Source organism: Clarias gariepinus, chromosome 10 (genome assembly GCF_024256425.1).
Source record: "Clarias gariepinus isolate MV-2021 ecotype Netherlands chromosome 10, CGAR_prim_01v2, whole genome shotgun sequence".
Classification (NCBI taxonomy): Eukaryota; Metazoa; Chordata; class Actinopteri; order Siluriformes; family Clariidae; genus Clarias; species Clarias gariepinus.
Genome location: NC_071109.1, coordinates 30,465,954 through 30,481,243, shown reverse-complemented (window position 1 = coordinate 30,481,243; position 15,290 = coordinate 30,465,954). Strand labels below are relative to the sequence as shown.

The following is a 15,290-nucleotide window of genomic DNA, read 5'->3' as shown; positions in this document are numbered from 1 at the left end:
AAATGTAGTCACTGGAAATTTATTATAATTATATCTGTGAACTTATGTTTATCTGTCTTGTAGTTCAAGGACAAAAATTGAGTGGTACAGATGATCAGAACATTATACAACAACAATAATAATAATGGTGAAGTGGCATCAAGCCAAGTTAAATCAAGTAGGCTATTATTGTCATTTCAACCATAGACAGTATGTAGTAGTAGAATGTATGTAGTAATGTTGTATGTAGCACCTTGTTCCTCCAGGACCAAGGTGCTACATACAACATTAATTAACCAAAACTAATACTAGCAGTTATAATATAAATGCATACAAGTGTATATTTTTTTATTATTTTATTGTGTAGTAGATGTACCCGTGACTTTGTTCGTGTGGAATTTAATTGCACACTTTTGCATATAAAAAAATGTACAGCGCCATATGTTGAATTTTGAGATGAACTAATGATTTTCCAAGGTAAATTTTATGATAAAAAAAAGGCACTTTACTTCAAAACCTCAAATAAGCACATTTTCTCTTCCCGTGGGCCGATTGGGACGAAACAAAGTCTACAGTATATGTTACCTCAAGCTCGGCCAAATACATCTGTGAAAACCCCATTAAAATTCGCTCAGTATTTTTTTTTATGTGATACATGCACAAACAAACAGACAAACAAACAAACCAAAAACCATCTTCATGTGTTCTAATACTTATCTTACGTCTCCACAAATTATTTGCTCGTAAAAATCTTTAATGTACAGACACGCCAACTTTTAACACTTTTATTATATGTATAGAATAGATTTTATGGTAAGTTGTGCCTTTTCTGTTTGTGTGTCAAGTTGTACTGTATGATGTCATCCTCTTGTCCAAAATGTTTCATGGTGTCAACTATCACACACCTTTGCTGAATTCATAGTCAGCATCTAAATCACAACTGGATAATAAAGTTATTTAAAGGCAGGAGCTATTTGCACTCATTGCTCTCATCAGATAGCTAGCTAGCTAGATAGACAGAAAGATAGATAGATACATACATACATACATACATACATACATACATACATAGATACATAGATAGATACTTTATTGATCCCAAAGGGAATTCCAGATCACCCTTGGACTCAGCTTATTAATTTCTAACTCTTTAAAGTCCTACCTTTATTTTTAATATACTGTACACACACATGTATTAGTGTTTTCTAATACTTTTGTTTCCCACTACAGAGGTGAAATTGGAGATCAAGAAAAACCTTCTTTATTCTCACTGAAGAAGATTAATTATTTCATCTTTAATAAAGGATTTACCCTGGTCAGGGTTGCAGTGGATTTAGGAAATTTAGGATTTAGAATCTCAGGAACACTAGATTCTGCTAGATTTTGTATTTGTGTACAGAATCGTATTTGTGTTCAAAAACGTTAGTGCGTCAGGTGCTGATGTTGCGATGTTAATAAAGTTTCAGTTCCAGTTCATCTTAGTGGGGTTTGAGTTCAGTCAGGGCTCTGAGCAGGACATTCAACTTGTTTCAGTCCAGCATTAGTTAGCTACGTAGTTTCCATGTCTTTCATGGAGCTCGCTTTGTGCACAGGGGCGTTTTCATGCTTGAACAGCGTAATTACTACAGCATACAAAGGGATTGTAAAAGATTATGTGCTGCCATCTTTATGACAGTATATTTTGAACGAAAATATGGGCATGATGATCAGGTGTCCACATACTTTTGGCTGTATACAGTAGTGTATCATCTAATGGTTAGAGAAATATTCTTTGATAGCATATTTAAAAGTGATTATGTATCCTTAATTAATATAATGTTCATGTTACTACAATATATTCAGTTTGTAAGTGTACATATTCAAATTTAAAATAAAAATAAACCTACCATTATTTAACGCTTTACTTTTAATTGAGCTTACGTATTTTATTTTAATGAAAATTCTGCCCTTAATTTAATCATGTTGGCCTATGATTGCTTTTTTCCCCATTGCTTATGCCTTTGCAAAGACTCAAGTGCAGTATTTTCTTTTGTCTAGTCCTTAGGAAAACAAAACAAACAAAATTTTTTATTTCATTTTCCGTTGGGAAAGGCTTTTGTAAGAAAAACTACTGTGTGTTTCAATCTGTCATATTCAGGTGAAGAAACGGCAGGAACTGGAGAGGAAAAAGGACTTCTTGTGGATGAGCCTACAGCAGCCTGTTTGGAGCAGGCACAGCACGGGGTTCGCTCCAAATTTTGGGGAAATGTCAAGACTGACAAGATGGCAGAGATGACGGGAGTCAGGATGAACAGCTTTATGCGCCGCTCAATGCTGTAATGCACCATTGTAACAGATGACCTTTGTTTTAATTCAGTTTGCAGCATTAAATTAGTCAGAAGAGCATAGTATTGATTTGCAGTGATACCCAATTATTATTATAAGGGATACCATCACCCAAACTATGGCAGTCAAATAAGTATGTGCCCCCGAATTATATTAGAGACACCAGATTGGTCACATGTCTGTATTTCGTCGCAACATTGATTGCTGTGTTTAGCTGGTGTAAGCAATGTTTTTATTCTTTTGCACACTTTACAGGTTTGAGGACATTAAGACACTCAGAATCTGATCAGATCACTGACTTCCTGCCTCATGCACATGAGCAACTGACATCATCAGCAACAATACAATGTGTTCTTGTCTGTTTAGCTTTTGTAGTCCTGTATATTTTTACCACAATAGATTTACATTTCCTTTAAATTGAAGGTGACATAGTGGTGTAATGGTTAGCACTGACGCCTCGCACCCCCAGGTTTTGAGGAATTCGATTCTCGCCTCGAGGTCAGTTTGTGTGGCGTTTGCATGTTCTGCTCATGTTTGATGGGTTTCCTCCAGGTACTCAGGGTTTCCTTCAACAGTTTAAAGACAAGGAGATTAGACTGTTGTGGGTGCATGTGTGCCCTACGATGGATTGCCACCCTGTTCAGGATGTACCCTGCCTCGTGCCCGAAGTTTTCCGGGATGCGCTCCGGGCTTCCTGTGACCCTGTGTAGAAAAAGCGATATAGAAGATGAATAAAAGAATTAATAATGGGTTTAATAGCTGGGAGTTTGCCAAATTTTTATTTATTTATTTATTTAACACATGAAATAACAGAAAAAAAATGATTGAACAAAAAAAGAGAAAGCTAATTTAGTTTAGAAAAAAGTTGAGAATAAAATGTAAGGTTTAACAGATTTTTTTTTTTAATCCAGGGTGAATGTATGTTCCTTTATGTTACATACTTTGTAAAGAGAAGTCTTACAGAAGTGCTGTATGTGTAAATAAAAAATGGGAGGGTAAAGGTATAAAGCAAATAAGATGCAGATTGTTTTAAAGTGTGCATGACTCAAGGGAAAAATGAATCTACGTAATGTTATCTGAATGACATAAAAGTCACGTGATGACAGATTATTTTCTTTCCTGATGAACATGATTTAATTTCAATTTAATTTAAAAGTTTCACTTTTGGCGTTTATTCTTTGCTGAATCTGTTGACATTAGAGAGAGAAATAGAGAGCGCGCGCGAGAGAGAGAGGGAGAAAGAGAGAGAGAGAGAGATCCTAAGTCACGTGACCAAGTGCGCTTTTCAGGAAAACGTTCGAAAAACTTTTAGGAAAACTTGAATTAAGAGAAAACAAGAACTCACATTTTCCAGTTAATTGCACGCATTTGGTCAAGTTTAACAATTTGTGTGTATAAAAAAATAATAAAGATTAAAGATTTGATTCCTTGTTGAAACATTCTTGTGATTCTTGAAAGTAAAATATACAAGAAAGCGTTCAAGTAAATTTGGAGAAATGTGCATGCTCTTATTTTGAAATACCTCCATATTTGAATCAATCTGGCGGTGAGTTCAAACACAGCTGGACGAAAAGTGGAGAACTGAAAGCTTTATAGTCGTGTAGTGGTAAAGATAAAGCTGAAGGTTTGTCTGTGAGACTGAGAGAGATGATGTTGAGGAGAAGGAGCAGCAGTGGCAGTGGTAAAGCCCCAGGCAGGCGCAGGAGCAGCTCTGTGGGGTTTGATGAGTTTGGTTTTGCCTTCACTAAGAGGAGAGAGAGGAAACTGCTGCACAGATCTCATGATTACAGGTCTGTAATTTACTTACACCATAAACATGGTGGTACTTTAGGTGTTAAAACAAGTGTCCACTCCTCTTATTGTAAATATATACAGTAATAAACATATACTCTTCAGAGATTGGCTTATTTTGGTTTTGGTGCTGTGCAATAAAATTCTCTTCGTGTCACTTGTGGATGCAAAGTCAGGATGTTGGCTTATTTACAGTACAGTACTGTGCAAAAGTCTTAGACACCAAATTATCTGTAGTACAAATTATGTCGTTCACGTTTATCATGTCTGCATTATGATGTACAAATCTTTCACTATTTCCAAAATTAACTTAAATAAATAAGATTATTGAATTCCTGTAAAGAAAGCAATATAATACATGCCAGATTAGTTTTTAAGATATAAACAGACAAAAAATAAATAATAATGTACTGTAGGCTCCTGAGAAATAAAAAGGAGTGAGTGTGGAGGAATTCCCAGAAAAACTCACATACTCATATTCTCCAGCACACTCAGTAAAACCTACCAGCTGTTCTACTTTTTTTTCTACAATTTTACTAAACTGTATTTTTCACTACTGGTTAAGCAAATAAGTGTCGCACCAAAACACATTGTCTGTGTTTATTTTATTGCTAGTTAGTGCTCTTTAAAGAAGTTGATTTTACGTACAAATAGAATGTTTTCAAAGGCATCGCTGCTTATGGATGTTTTTTTGTTTTGTTTTGATGAATGCGCTACAGTATAGCGTGTGACATAATTTATTGACTTTCGAGCAGTCTTAAGCTACTTTCCAATAAAAGAAAACAATAAAATTATGAAAAAAATAGGTGTGAAGGAACTGTGTACATTTACTTTGTTACTGTACTTGCAGTAAGTACGTATTTCACATAATTGTAATTTACTAAAGTAGTTTTGTTAGAGGATAGATTTTTCTTTTAATGGTGAAAGGTGAAAGGTCCTCTAAGAAAGTAACATTAATGGAAGTAGTTTCCAGTACCAGTACAGTCAGTAAGTAAACTTTAGAGTTTACACTTGCTGTTTTTTGAATAATATAACAAGCTGAAGATTTATAATTTTTTTTTTCATATTAACTTCAAACGAGAGCTCTAATAAAAATAACTTATTTTCCGAAAAAGAAGTATAAATTGTAGATTTTTTAATTAATAATAAATTGGAATAATTGATAACCCCCCCCACCCCCCCACCCCCCCCCACCACCCACCCACACACACACACACACACACATACACTTATTAACAAATTATAAACTTCGGATTGAATACACAGTAATTTAACCCATGATAAGAGATGTTTGAATTGCTTGTGGTTTATTCCTTTCCTGCCCAGTTATCCTCAGCCCAATGCAGTTAAAGTAAAAGAGCTGTGTGAACTGCTCAGCTATTGGAATGGATCCAGCTTCATTTGCAGAAACCAGGTACGTTTTGGCTCATGTGCATGGATTGTGAATAATAATTAAGGAAATGTACATAAAATTAGAGGAAATGTTTAAATATGGATACAATAATAGACTGGATATGAAGAAGCAGTTAGTTAGGGTGAAAGTAAGAGTGAAAAAAGTGTTGTCTTTTTTTACCTTTAATCTTAGATCGAACGCTTTATCCGTATTGGGATTCCTCCTGCTCTGCGTGGCCGTGTGTGGAAGTGTCTGCTGAACATCGAGGCGGTCCGAGCGGCCAGTGATTTCAACTATCAGGTGGATCTCAGGCACAGCCTCAGTTCATGGAAATGTGTAAAGTAGAGAAAGTACTGTAGTGTAATGTAGAGTAAATGGCTGTCTGGTACAATTATTTTTTGCATTTGCAAACTCAAGCTCCATCATGAAACTCTCTGTCATAAAGACCTTCCCAGGAGAGTAAGACCAAAACTTACCTCTGCAAAGGAGAAGTTCATTTAGAGTTACCAGCCTTAGAAATCATTAATTAACAAACAGCAGCTCAGATTAGAGCCGTTATGAAGCTTTACAAAAATTACTGCATTTTTTTTTAGATGCCTTCAGCATTGTTTTACAGTGTAGAAAGAAATAAAAATCAGGAAAGACCATGGAGTTAGAAGGGGTGTCCATACTTTTGATTGATGCTGTATATCTAAATCAGGAAAGTTTACACTATATAATTACAGGTATGTCTGAATGAGATCCGGAAACCTCTGGTGGACCTCGGTGTGAGTGAGTACAGCATCCTTTCAGCCATCAGCACTCTGGGAGAGAGGGAGAACGAGCTGGGTTTGGCTGCTGCTGCGTCTCTCGGCGTAGACGTGTCTCTCTTCAGACAGATCGCTCTGGACCTGCGTGAGTTAAAATTTATTCATTTATTTTTTATGGGATGACATTTCTGCACTGCAGCTGTGGTCCATACTGATGTATGTTCACATTATTATGAACTACAAAGAGAGAGAAAACAAAAGATTCCAGGAGGGAACGGATAATTATAGCTGTTATAACCTGATGTATAGTTAATAATTATGACGTTATGATTGTGTCATTTGTTTAATATTGAACAATGAAGAGAAAGGCATCAGTATTCTTTATGTGACATAAAAAGTCTGTGTTGGACAATTTGCCCTCCTTTTGGTCAATAAAATTCCTTTTATAGCCACTAGGTGACACCTTTCACTAACTTAAGTGCTTAAATGGTGGCGATTATAATTTTTAGCGGTTAGCACTGTCGCCTCGCACCTCCTGGGGCGGGTTCGAGTCCTGCCTCGGGGTCTGGTCTGTGTGCGTGGTGTTTGCCTTTTCTCCCTGTGCTTGATCGGTTTCCTCCCGCAGTCCAAAGACATGCAGGTTAGGCCGATAAGTAGTGTAGGGATTGGCACCGAGTCCAGGGTGTACCCCACCTCGTGCCCCAAGTCTCCTGGGATGGCGTATTCGTGACCCTGAATACAGTATAAACCAGTAAAGACGATGAGTGAGAATTAATGTTATGTTAGGAGTCTGAAATGTTTTATTAGATTACAAATGATTTACGATTTATACAATGGCCTTCAACACGGTGTCCTTTTATAGTGTTTTCTTTACTTCAGGCTTAATATACTGTACTCGAACAATTAAATTAAATTAAATTCAATTTTATTTATATAGCGCTTTTAACAATGGTCATTGTCTCAAAGCAGCTTCACAAAGATGAAAGAAATTCATAAAAAAAAAGAAAAAGGGAATTTTCAGACAGGATCATGTAACACCATTTTTTCATAATACTTAAAGCTTCTTATCTCACGATCCATGCTTCGTTTATTGTTAATATGCTACACATTTATATTTTTATCAGTTAAAAAGTAACACGTTTGTTAAATATAGTTTCACACCCTTTTATGTCTGTAGTGTCAGTTACTTTTTTGAATTCAAATCTTTCAACGGTCTTAACTGTCATTCAGATGAACCTTGGTTAATTTAGATTTCACATGAAAAGACATAAACTTGGGGGGGGGGAGTGTATTATTCTAAAATACAAAATTGTTAAGACATTGCAACATGAATTTGACATGGTTACGGACACTACAGAGTTTTAGGGGGAAATCCATAATTTTGCAAAAAAAAAATTAATTTAAGCAAATATTTTTACAGGTCAAATCCTCCAGAAGCTTCCACCAATTTTAGTATCAATACTCATAAAGAAATATGAATAATGTGCATTTTTATTTATTATGGTTTGAAGCGAGACAGTATAACGTAAGTATATGACAATTTTTGGGGTACATATGGAATCATCTATCCAAAAATGGCTAAAGTTAGCAACTCAAAATTTTTAGGGAAGCAAGATCAGTCACTTCCATGTTGCATAAACTTCAGAAGTAGCTTCTTTGGACACACACATTTTCTGTATTATTACATGTATGACATAAAATAAAATCATCACTGATATCGTATTTTGTCTGGCTGCTTTTTTGTATGTACAGAGAGGTCGTTTCCAACACACCGCTCTCTAATGGGAGATTCTCCCGAAGCCATCGAGGGTCGGGCCAAGCTTTTCCGCGTGCTCGCTGCGTACTCCAGATATCACCCTCAGATCGGGTACAGCCAAGGTGACGTCCTCGCTCCCGCTCTGTGTTAGTGTACCGTATTGTCACGGCCGTGTGCTATAGCTGTGCAGGTGGTGTTCATTAAAATGTAACATGCAAAGTGTTTTGAGGTGTGTAAGTTCTCTATTCTTGGTATGCTCAATTCTTGCATGATGATATAAAGATAATATATAAGATTTACCACAAGATGGCAGTCATGAGCCATTGTTTCTGCTCAGCTACTTATTAATGCTCATTTTGTTCCCTCTCTCATTAGGGATGTCATATATTGCTGCAGTCTTGCTCATGCTTCTGGGTGAGGAGGAAGCTTTCTGGGCTTTGGTGGTGCTTCTTGAAAAACCTAAATATCTATCCGAGCTGTTTGACTCCTCGCTCAAGAAGTAAGTCGTTGGAGTTGTTGCAGCTGTTATCATTTAAAAACATCAAATAATTGCCTACAGAGCTGCTCACCTCCGTACCCCTGGAGTACCCCGTGTCCCCCATGTTTCAGTGTTGTCCCTGCTCTGTCACACTTACTTCATTTATTAGAGGCTGTTAATTAGTTGATTAGATCAGTCAGGTCTCCTGGGAGCTGAGGAAACACTCCAATGTGCAGAGCAGAGGGTTCTCCAGGACCGGGGATAAGCAGCGCAGCTCTACACCTTTAAGGACTCAGCAGTATTACAGTGTACATGGATTTAACTCATCTGAAATGTGTTTTCTCTCCAGAATCCAACATCAAGCGCAGGTGTTTCAGCAGCTCGTAAAGCACAGGAAACCTCAAGTGTCCCAGCATCTGGTAACCTGAAAGACTTCCGAACAACATTTAATACTAAAACGTTTGAGAGGCATGAGGGGTTTTTAGGTAATTCTGATCAAATACGTCTTTAGTAGGAAACCGCTTAGTGCTCAGCCCCACTGGAGATGTGTGTAATCCCCTTTAAGCCAGTTTCCTGTAACCAAACCCTCTCTCCTTCCAACTTCACACAGCAGTAAGACGTCTGATCTGTGTTTGTGTTATAGGGGGTTATGTCTGAGTGAGTGAGTGAGAGTGAGTCAGGAAGGAAAGAAAGAACGAAAGTAAAACAGAAAGAATGAAAAGATGGAAGGAAAGAGAAAAATAATGATGGAAAAATAAATAAAGACAAAAAAAAGAAGGAAGGTAGGAAAAAGATAGAAGGAAAGAGCAAGAAAAAAATTAAATACATAAAATAAATAAATGGAAATAAAAGGAATATAGAAAAAGTGAAAAGCAGGAAGAAAATAGATGGAAGGAAAGAGAAATAAATAAAAAAGATGGTAGGAAGGATGGAAAGAAGTAAATAGGAGGGAAAGAAAGAAAAAATAAATAAATGGAAGTAAGGAAAATAAAGAAGTAAGGAAAAAGAGGAGGAAAGGAAAGACAGACAAACAGAAAGAAAGAAAAATAAAGAATAAATAAAGAAGAAGAAGAAAAGGAATAAAAGCAATGGAAGGAAAAAGGAAATGATGTAAAAAAGAAAGAATGATGGATGGAATAAAAAAAGAAATGAATTTCAAGGAACGAAAGCAGGAAGGAAAGAAAAGAGGGATGGAATGAAAAAATGGTGAAAGAAGGGAAGAAAAGACAGGAAAGAAGGATGAAAGGGGAGAAAGAAGTACTGTCGGAAAACGAAGCTGCAGAAACTTTGTCCCATACAGCAGCGCTGTCTCTCACTTTCAGTCTTGCGCGACGGCACATGAGACACATCTATGAAATATAAAAGAATTAATCAGATGTGAATTATTATAACCTTAGACACGAAGTTTAATATAAAGTTTGCAAAAATCGCAATAGCGGTCAGTCATTTAAAAAAAAAATTTTTTTTTAAAAACTCCTGACGAATCAGGTCATAAATTGAGGAAAAACATGTAAAAGCATGTCTCTGCATAATTACCCAGAGGATATCTCATTTAATAATGTCTAATAATCTGAATCAGGTGGAATGCATGTTATAATAATTGTTACATTATACTATGTGTTTAGGTGAAAATCTAAAACGTGTCCCTAGTCTTTATCTCTCTCCCTTTTTCTTTAATCCAGGAGAAACTGGGCGTGTCCTCTGTGCATTTCATCATGCAGTGGTTTCTGACTCTCTTCACCTCTCTCCCATGCTGGGACTCCGTGCTGGCAATCTGGGATCTCTTTCTGCTGCACGGTAATAACCCCATCAGTGTGTGTGTGTGTGTGGGGGGGCTTTGGGTGGTGTCTGAGACTGGTGTATCAGCATTCTGAGAACTTGGCGTACACTCAAGCACTCAGGGGTTCGCTTCTGGCTGAGAGTTCCCACGGTGTTCTGCACAGTACAGAGCTAACAGCTAAAAGATCAGATCTAGCTACCTGAGTTTCTGATCTCACCTGGCCTTCCAGATATCCTGGTATCCATCATGTTACCTGGTCTATATACTGTATACACCATCAGCAGTGAAGGAGATAAAAATGGTTTATGTCCTTTTGTTTTACATCTTACCCAATCGCTCTCTCTCTCTTGTTGTATCTGTCAGTCTTAGTGAAGGAGGTGTGGCCTCAGTGCCAACTGGCCCTAAAGAATGAGGCATGGCCTCAATGATAGCCAGTTTTAAAGAAGGAGGAGTGGCCTCGGTGCATATTAGTCTTAATGAAGGAGCTTTAACCTCAGTGCATGTGCTTAATTTAGGAGGTGTGGCTTGTGTACTTGCTAGTCTTAATGATGGAAGCATGGGCTTAGTGTCTACTAGCCTTTATCAGGGGGCGTGGCCTCAGTGTCTGCTAGCCTTTATGAAGGAGGTGTGACCTTAATGCCTGTTAGGCTTACCATAGTAAGCCGTGGCCTACGTTCCTGTAACTTCAGTTCTAAACCAAAAAGGCTTGGCCTCAGTCCTAACCAACGAGGCGTGGCTTTAGTGCCTGCTAGTCTTAACGAAGGAGGCGTGGCTTTAGTGTCCGCTAGTCTTAACGAAGGAGGTGTGGCTTAAGTGCCTGCTAGTCTTAATAAAGAAGGTGTGGCTTGTGAGCCTGTAAGTCTTAACGAAGGAGGCGTGGCCTGCTAGTTTTAGGGAACGTGGTGTAGCCTGTGTGATTGCTTGTCTCAGTAAAGCGAGGCGTGGCCTTTGTGCCTCAAATTGAATCATACAGAGCCATATATTATATTCAACTGTATTGAAATATTGTATTTGAGTTGTATTTTGGATTCTTTTAATACAAGAGGAAGTGAGAGTTCAAGCCTCAATGTTGCAGAACATTGAAGAAACACGGAGATGATTAGTCCTTTGTGTTAAGCTGGTTGAGAGACCGTATCGCCTGCAGGAAAAATTATTTTAAAAATTAAATGGGGAAAAAAGATTAATTATGTATTTTTAAATAAAGATAAATGTGGCTGTTGTAATATTTTAAAATAAAGCAACTTGTCAATAACATTTATAAATATACAGTACAGTCTCTCTCTCTCTCTCTCTCTCTCTCTCTCTCTCTCTCTCAGGCATGATGGTGGTGTATCGTGCTGGTCTAACCGTCCTCCAGCTCCTGGAGTCTCGTCTCATGAGTATGACGGAGGAGACGTCCGTGCTGCCTGTCCTGCTGCGTGTTCCTCTGGATGTGTGAGTCTCAGAACTACTCCATTTGCGGTGTATTCAGCACCTACACTGTTTAAAAGTATTGGCACCCTTGGTAATAATAAGTTTTAAGAAGTTAGTTTTGACTCAAAAATGATTAGGAGCCTTAATAATAAAGACACATGTTATTTTTTTTTCAACTCTAAATTTAATGACCGTCTGGGCAAATGGGTATAAACATGGGTTATGTAGAAATGTCTTAATTATGTTAAGCTCGGCTGAAGATGTTATGAACTTAAATTTGAATCTAGAGATGATTGAACATTCCTGGATACATGATCAAAGTGCCCCTCATTTTTAGAGCTCTCGTGCTGTTACTTGTGAGCGCAGGGATTTTTGATGTTAGGGGAAAAGTTACCCAGAGGAGTGAGGGTCAGTTATGCTGAACGTCACTACATACGGGTTTCTTTGAACAGAGTGATAACATGCTTATCGCATTTCGGTCCTGGCATCTGTCAGACAAAAGAAGGAGGCGGGCATTCCAGCGTCAACAAAGAGTGGTTGTGTTGTTATAAGGCTCGCTATGGCAACCTGGACCTGAGGTCATTGCTGAACCAGTGCTGGTGAAAATCCCTCCTGATTCTCTGCTTAAATCTGCCCTCATCGCCATAACATGTGATGATGGTATGATTCACATATGAACTCCTTCACTTGTCTCGATGATCTCTGTATCGTGCGTAAGTCAGGATATAAACGCTGCTCAGACTTTTCACTGTCTGTCTATTTGTCTATCTATCTGTTCATGACGATTAGAAATTCACATTTGAGATGTCTGGGGTTAAAACATACAATGGAGAGAGGGGGTTTGTTTGGGGGTGAGATGGTAGGAGATGGGACATGTCCATGTCCATGCAGCATGCACATTGTCAGAAAAAATAAAGTGGAGTAAACAGGGCCTGGGGCATTAACATGCAGATATAAACACCTCCACAAAGAGCCTCACATGAGTGTAACTGCTCTGCTCTGGTCTGTCTCAATGTCTCACTGTTTATTTGTCCCAATGTCTCACTGTCTCAGAGGATTCACATATCAGCTGTGACTCTAAACTCAGGTCAGGTCTGTCTGACACTCTTATTCAGACTGACTCTGTCTCGCCATCCCTCTGCCTCATTGTCTCACTGCCCCTTCGTCCCTCTGTCTCACTATCAAGGATTTAGATATCTACTGTGACTCTAAACTCGGGTCAGGTCTGTCTCACTCTTTATCTTTGTATCACTCTTTCATTGTCCCTCTGGTTCATTTTCTCTCTGTCCCTCTGTCTCATTGTCTCAGAGGATTTACATATCTGTTGTGACTCTAAACTCAGGTCAGGTCTGTATCACTCTCCCTGTCTCACTGTCCATCTCTCTAATTGGTCCACTAGTTCACTGGTTCCTCTGTGTCAACGTCTGCCTGTCCCTCCCCCTCATTGTTTCGGTGTTTCTCCGTCTGTCTCACTGTCCCTTTGTCTCATTGTCTCACTGCCCTTTTCTGTAAGTGCCTCAATGTCCCATTGTTTTACTATTCCTCTGTCTTGCTCTCCCTCTGTCCCATTGTCTTATTTCCTCACTGTCCCTCTATTTCAGTGTCTCAATGTCTCCCTGTCCTTTTGTCTCACTGTCTCAGTGGAGTCCCTTGCCTGGTGTGACTCTGAACTCGGGTCAGCTCAGACTCATGCTCTCTATGTCTCAGTGTCTTCGGTTGGTTAGGAATCTGTCCCTCTGACCCCAAATCTCAATGATGGTGTTTAAAAAAAGAAAAAGAGGAACATCGGAGCTGTTCCGATGACCTTTTAGTATAAATGGCTCACTCCCACCCTCTTAACATCTGTCCTCTAAACATCTGTCCTGGTTTCCTGTAACGTCCAAATCTCATTTAGTTCGGATTTACAGCATCGGTCGGCGTGTAATTATCTCACAGTGCGCACACAGCAACTGTCCCAACCAGCTGCTCTGCAGCACAGCGCCTCTTCCTTTCCTCCTCCTCGTCCTCGTCCTCCTCTCCACGTGTCTTTACTTTCTTTAATTTCTTTTACTTTTATTGTTGTCTTTTATTCCTGCTTAGTTTTCAACCATTTTTTTCTTTTTTTTTTTTTATTTCACTTTCCTCTTTCTTTCTTTTTTTGCGCTTTTTAAATAAGTTAACAGGTCTTTGCAGTCAGCTCCAAAAGTCCTGGCACCCTTTGTTTTGTTTTTTTAAAAAATGGTCCGGTTTTAAGTTTTACAGCTCAAAACTCAGTTTTAAATGTTGCTTTCTTTAGTTTCTTTCAGTTTTAAAATTCTTGGCACACTTAACACTTGCACTATCTTAGACTGAGAATTTCAAAGAAATCTAACTTTTAAATAAAGTACATTTATATTTGATTACTGTATCTAAAAAAAGGACTGGGAGTTTATTCTAAATTTGGCATTTCAATAGATTTCACATTCGGAATTTTACACATTTTTTTCTCTCTCATACACACTTCCATAAATTTTCTTTTAATTTTGTAAAGCTGCCTGGAGACAATAACCGTTAAAAGCGCTATAGGAATAAAATTGAATTGAATTAAATAAACTGTTTGTTTGTTTTTGTTTGTTTGTTTGTTTGTTTGTGGCAGCGCTCACTGTTTGTTGCCTTTTGGTCACATTAATTACAGTAAGAATCTGAATCAGACGTTTCTCTTTAGCAGCACAGTGAGGGCCGGAGCGATGTGTTTTTGTGCTCTGTGTCTGATGGAGTGATTAATGAAACTGATGGATGAACTCTGGTCCGCTCATGTTACCATGTTGACGGTTCTCATTTCCCAGAGGAAACACTGCATGATGTCATCATCATCTTCATCATCTTCATCTTCATCATTGTTTTCATAATGTTTAGGATGATGTCGGTTACAGTATCTGTAAACAAGTCAGATAAACAAGTGCTATGATCACGATCGTGATACTCAGGCTTTGTTATAGGTGTGTGTGTGTGTGTGTGTGTGTGTGTTTGTTCCAGCTCTCAGTACCGTGTCCTGATTCCTGCTTTATGGAGTACAGAGGTGCAGGACTGGGAGATCAACTGCATGAGCAGTCTCACAATGCAAGAGGGTGATGAGAGTCATGAGACAGGTAGACACACACACACACACACACACATGGCGGTATCTGATTACTATTCTTCAACATCACAGTAATTATTATACTATTGATGATGGGTTAATAAAAAATATATATTTTAATCTGATAAGCAGCCGATACACTGTGTGTGTGTGTGTGTGTGTGTGTTTTTTTTTTTGTTTTGTTTTTTTGCAATCAACATTATCTCAACAACACATATTTGTAAAAAAGGCAATTTTGGATTTCATTCCATTTTAAAATGATTTCTATTAAAACATTTCTGTTATCTGTAATAATTGTTGCGTTGAGTGAGACTCGGGTGAGACGTCCTGCTGTCGTGTGTGTTTAGAGGATCGACCGACTGCCAGGTTTGGGTATTAAGCCCCAGGAGGAGGCCCGAACCCCATCCTCTCCCCAAAAACCCAAAGCTAACACCAGAGCTTGGCTTGACAGAGCACTAACACCGCTTTCACATGCACAACGTCATTGGTGTTTTTCTCTTTACCTCCTCATTACTCACAGGCAGGAGCC

At 38.3% G+C, this 15,290-nt stretch overlaps 1 protein-coding gene across 1 annotated transcript in view; it reads left to right on the top strand.

Moving 5' to 3' along the window:
* Positions 1 to 3,951: 3,951 nt before the first annotated feature.
* Positions 3,952 to 15,290, top strand: part of si:ch211-266k8.4 (carabin) — a 61,049-nt gene continuing 49,710 nt past the window's right edge. The window contains exons 1-10 of the mRNA XM_053505211.1: positions 3,952 to 4,094; positions 5,422 to 5,509; positions 5,681 to 5,788; positions 6,214 to 6,382; positions 7,990 to 8,115; positions 8,369 to 8,492; positions 8,821 to 8,890; positions 10,154 to 10,268; positions 11,568 to 11,685; positions 14,659 to 14,771. Coding sequence (XP_053361186.1) covers positions 3,952 to 4,094; positions 5,422 to 5,509; positions 5,681 to 5,788; positions 6,214 to 6,382; positions 7,990 to 8,115; positions 8,369 to 8,492; positions 8,821 to 8,890; positions 10,154 to 10,268; positions 11,568 to 11,685; positions 14,659 to 14,771 — 1,174 coding nt within the window. The remainder of the gene's footprint in view (positions 4,095 to 5,421; positions 5,510 to 5,680; positions 5,789 to 6,213; positions 6,383 to 7,989; positions 8,116 to 8,368; positions 8,493 to 8,820; positions 8,891 to 10,153; positions 10,269 to 11,567; positions 11,686 to 14,658; positions 14,772 to 15,290) is intronic.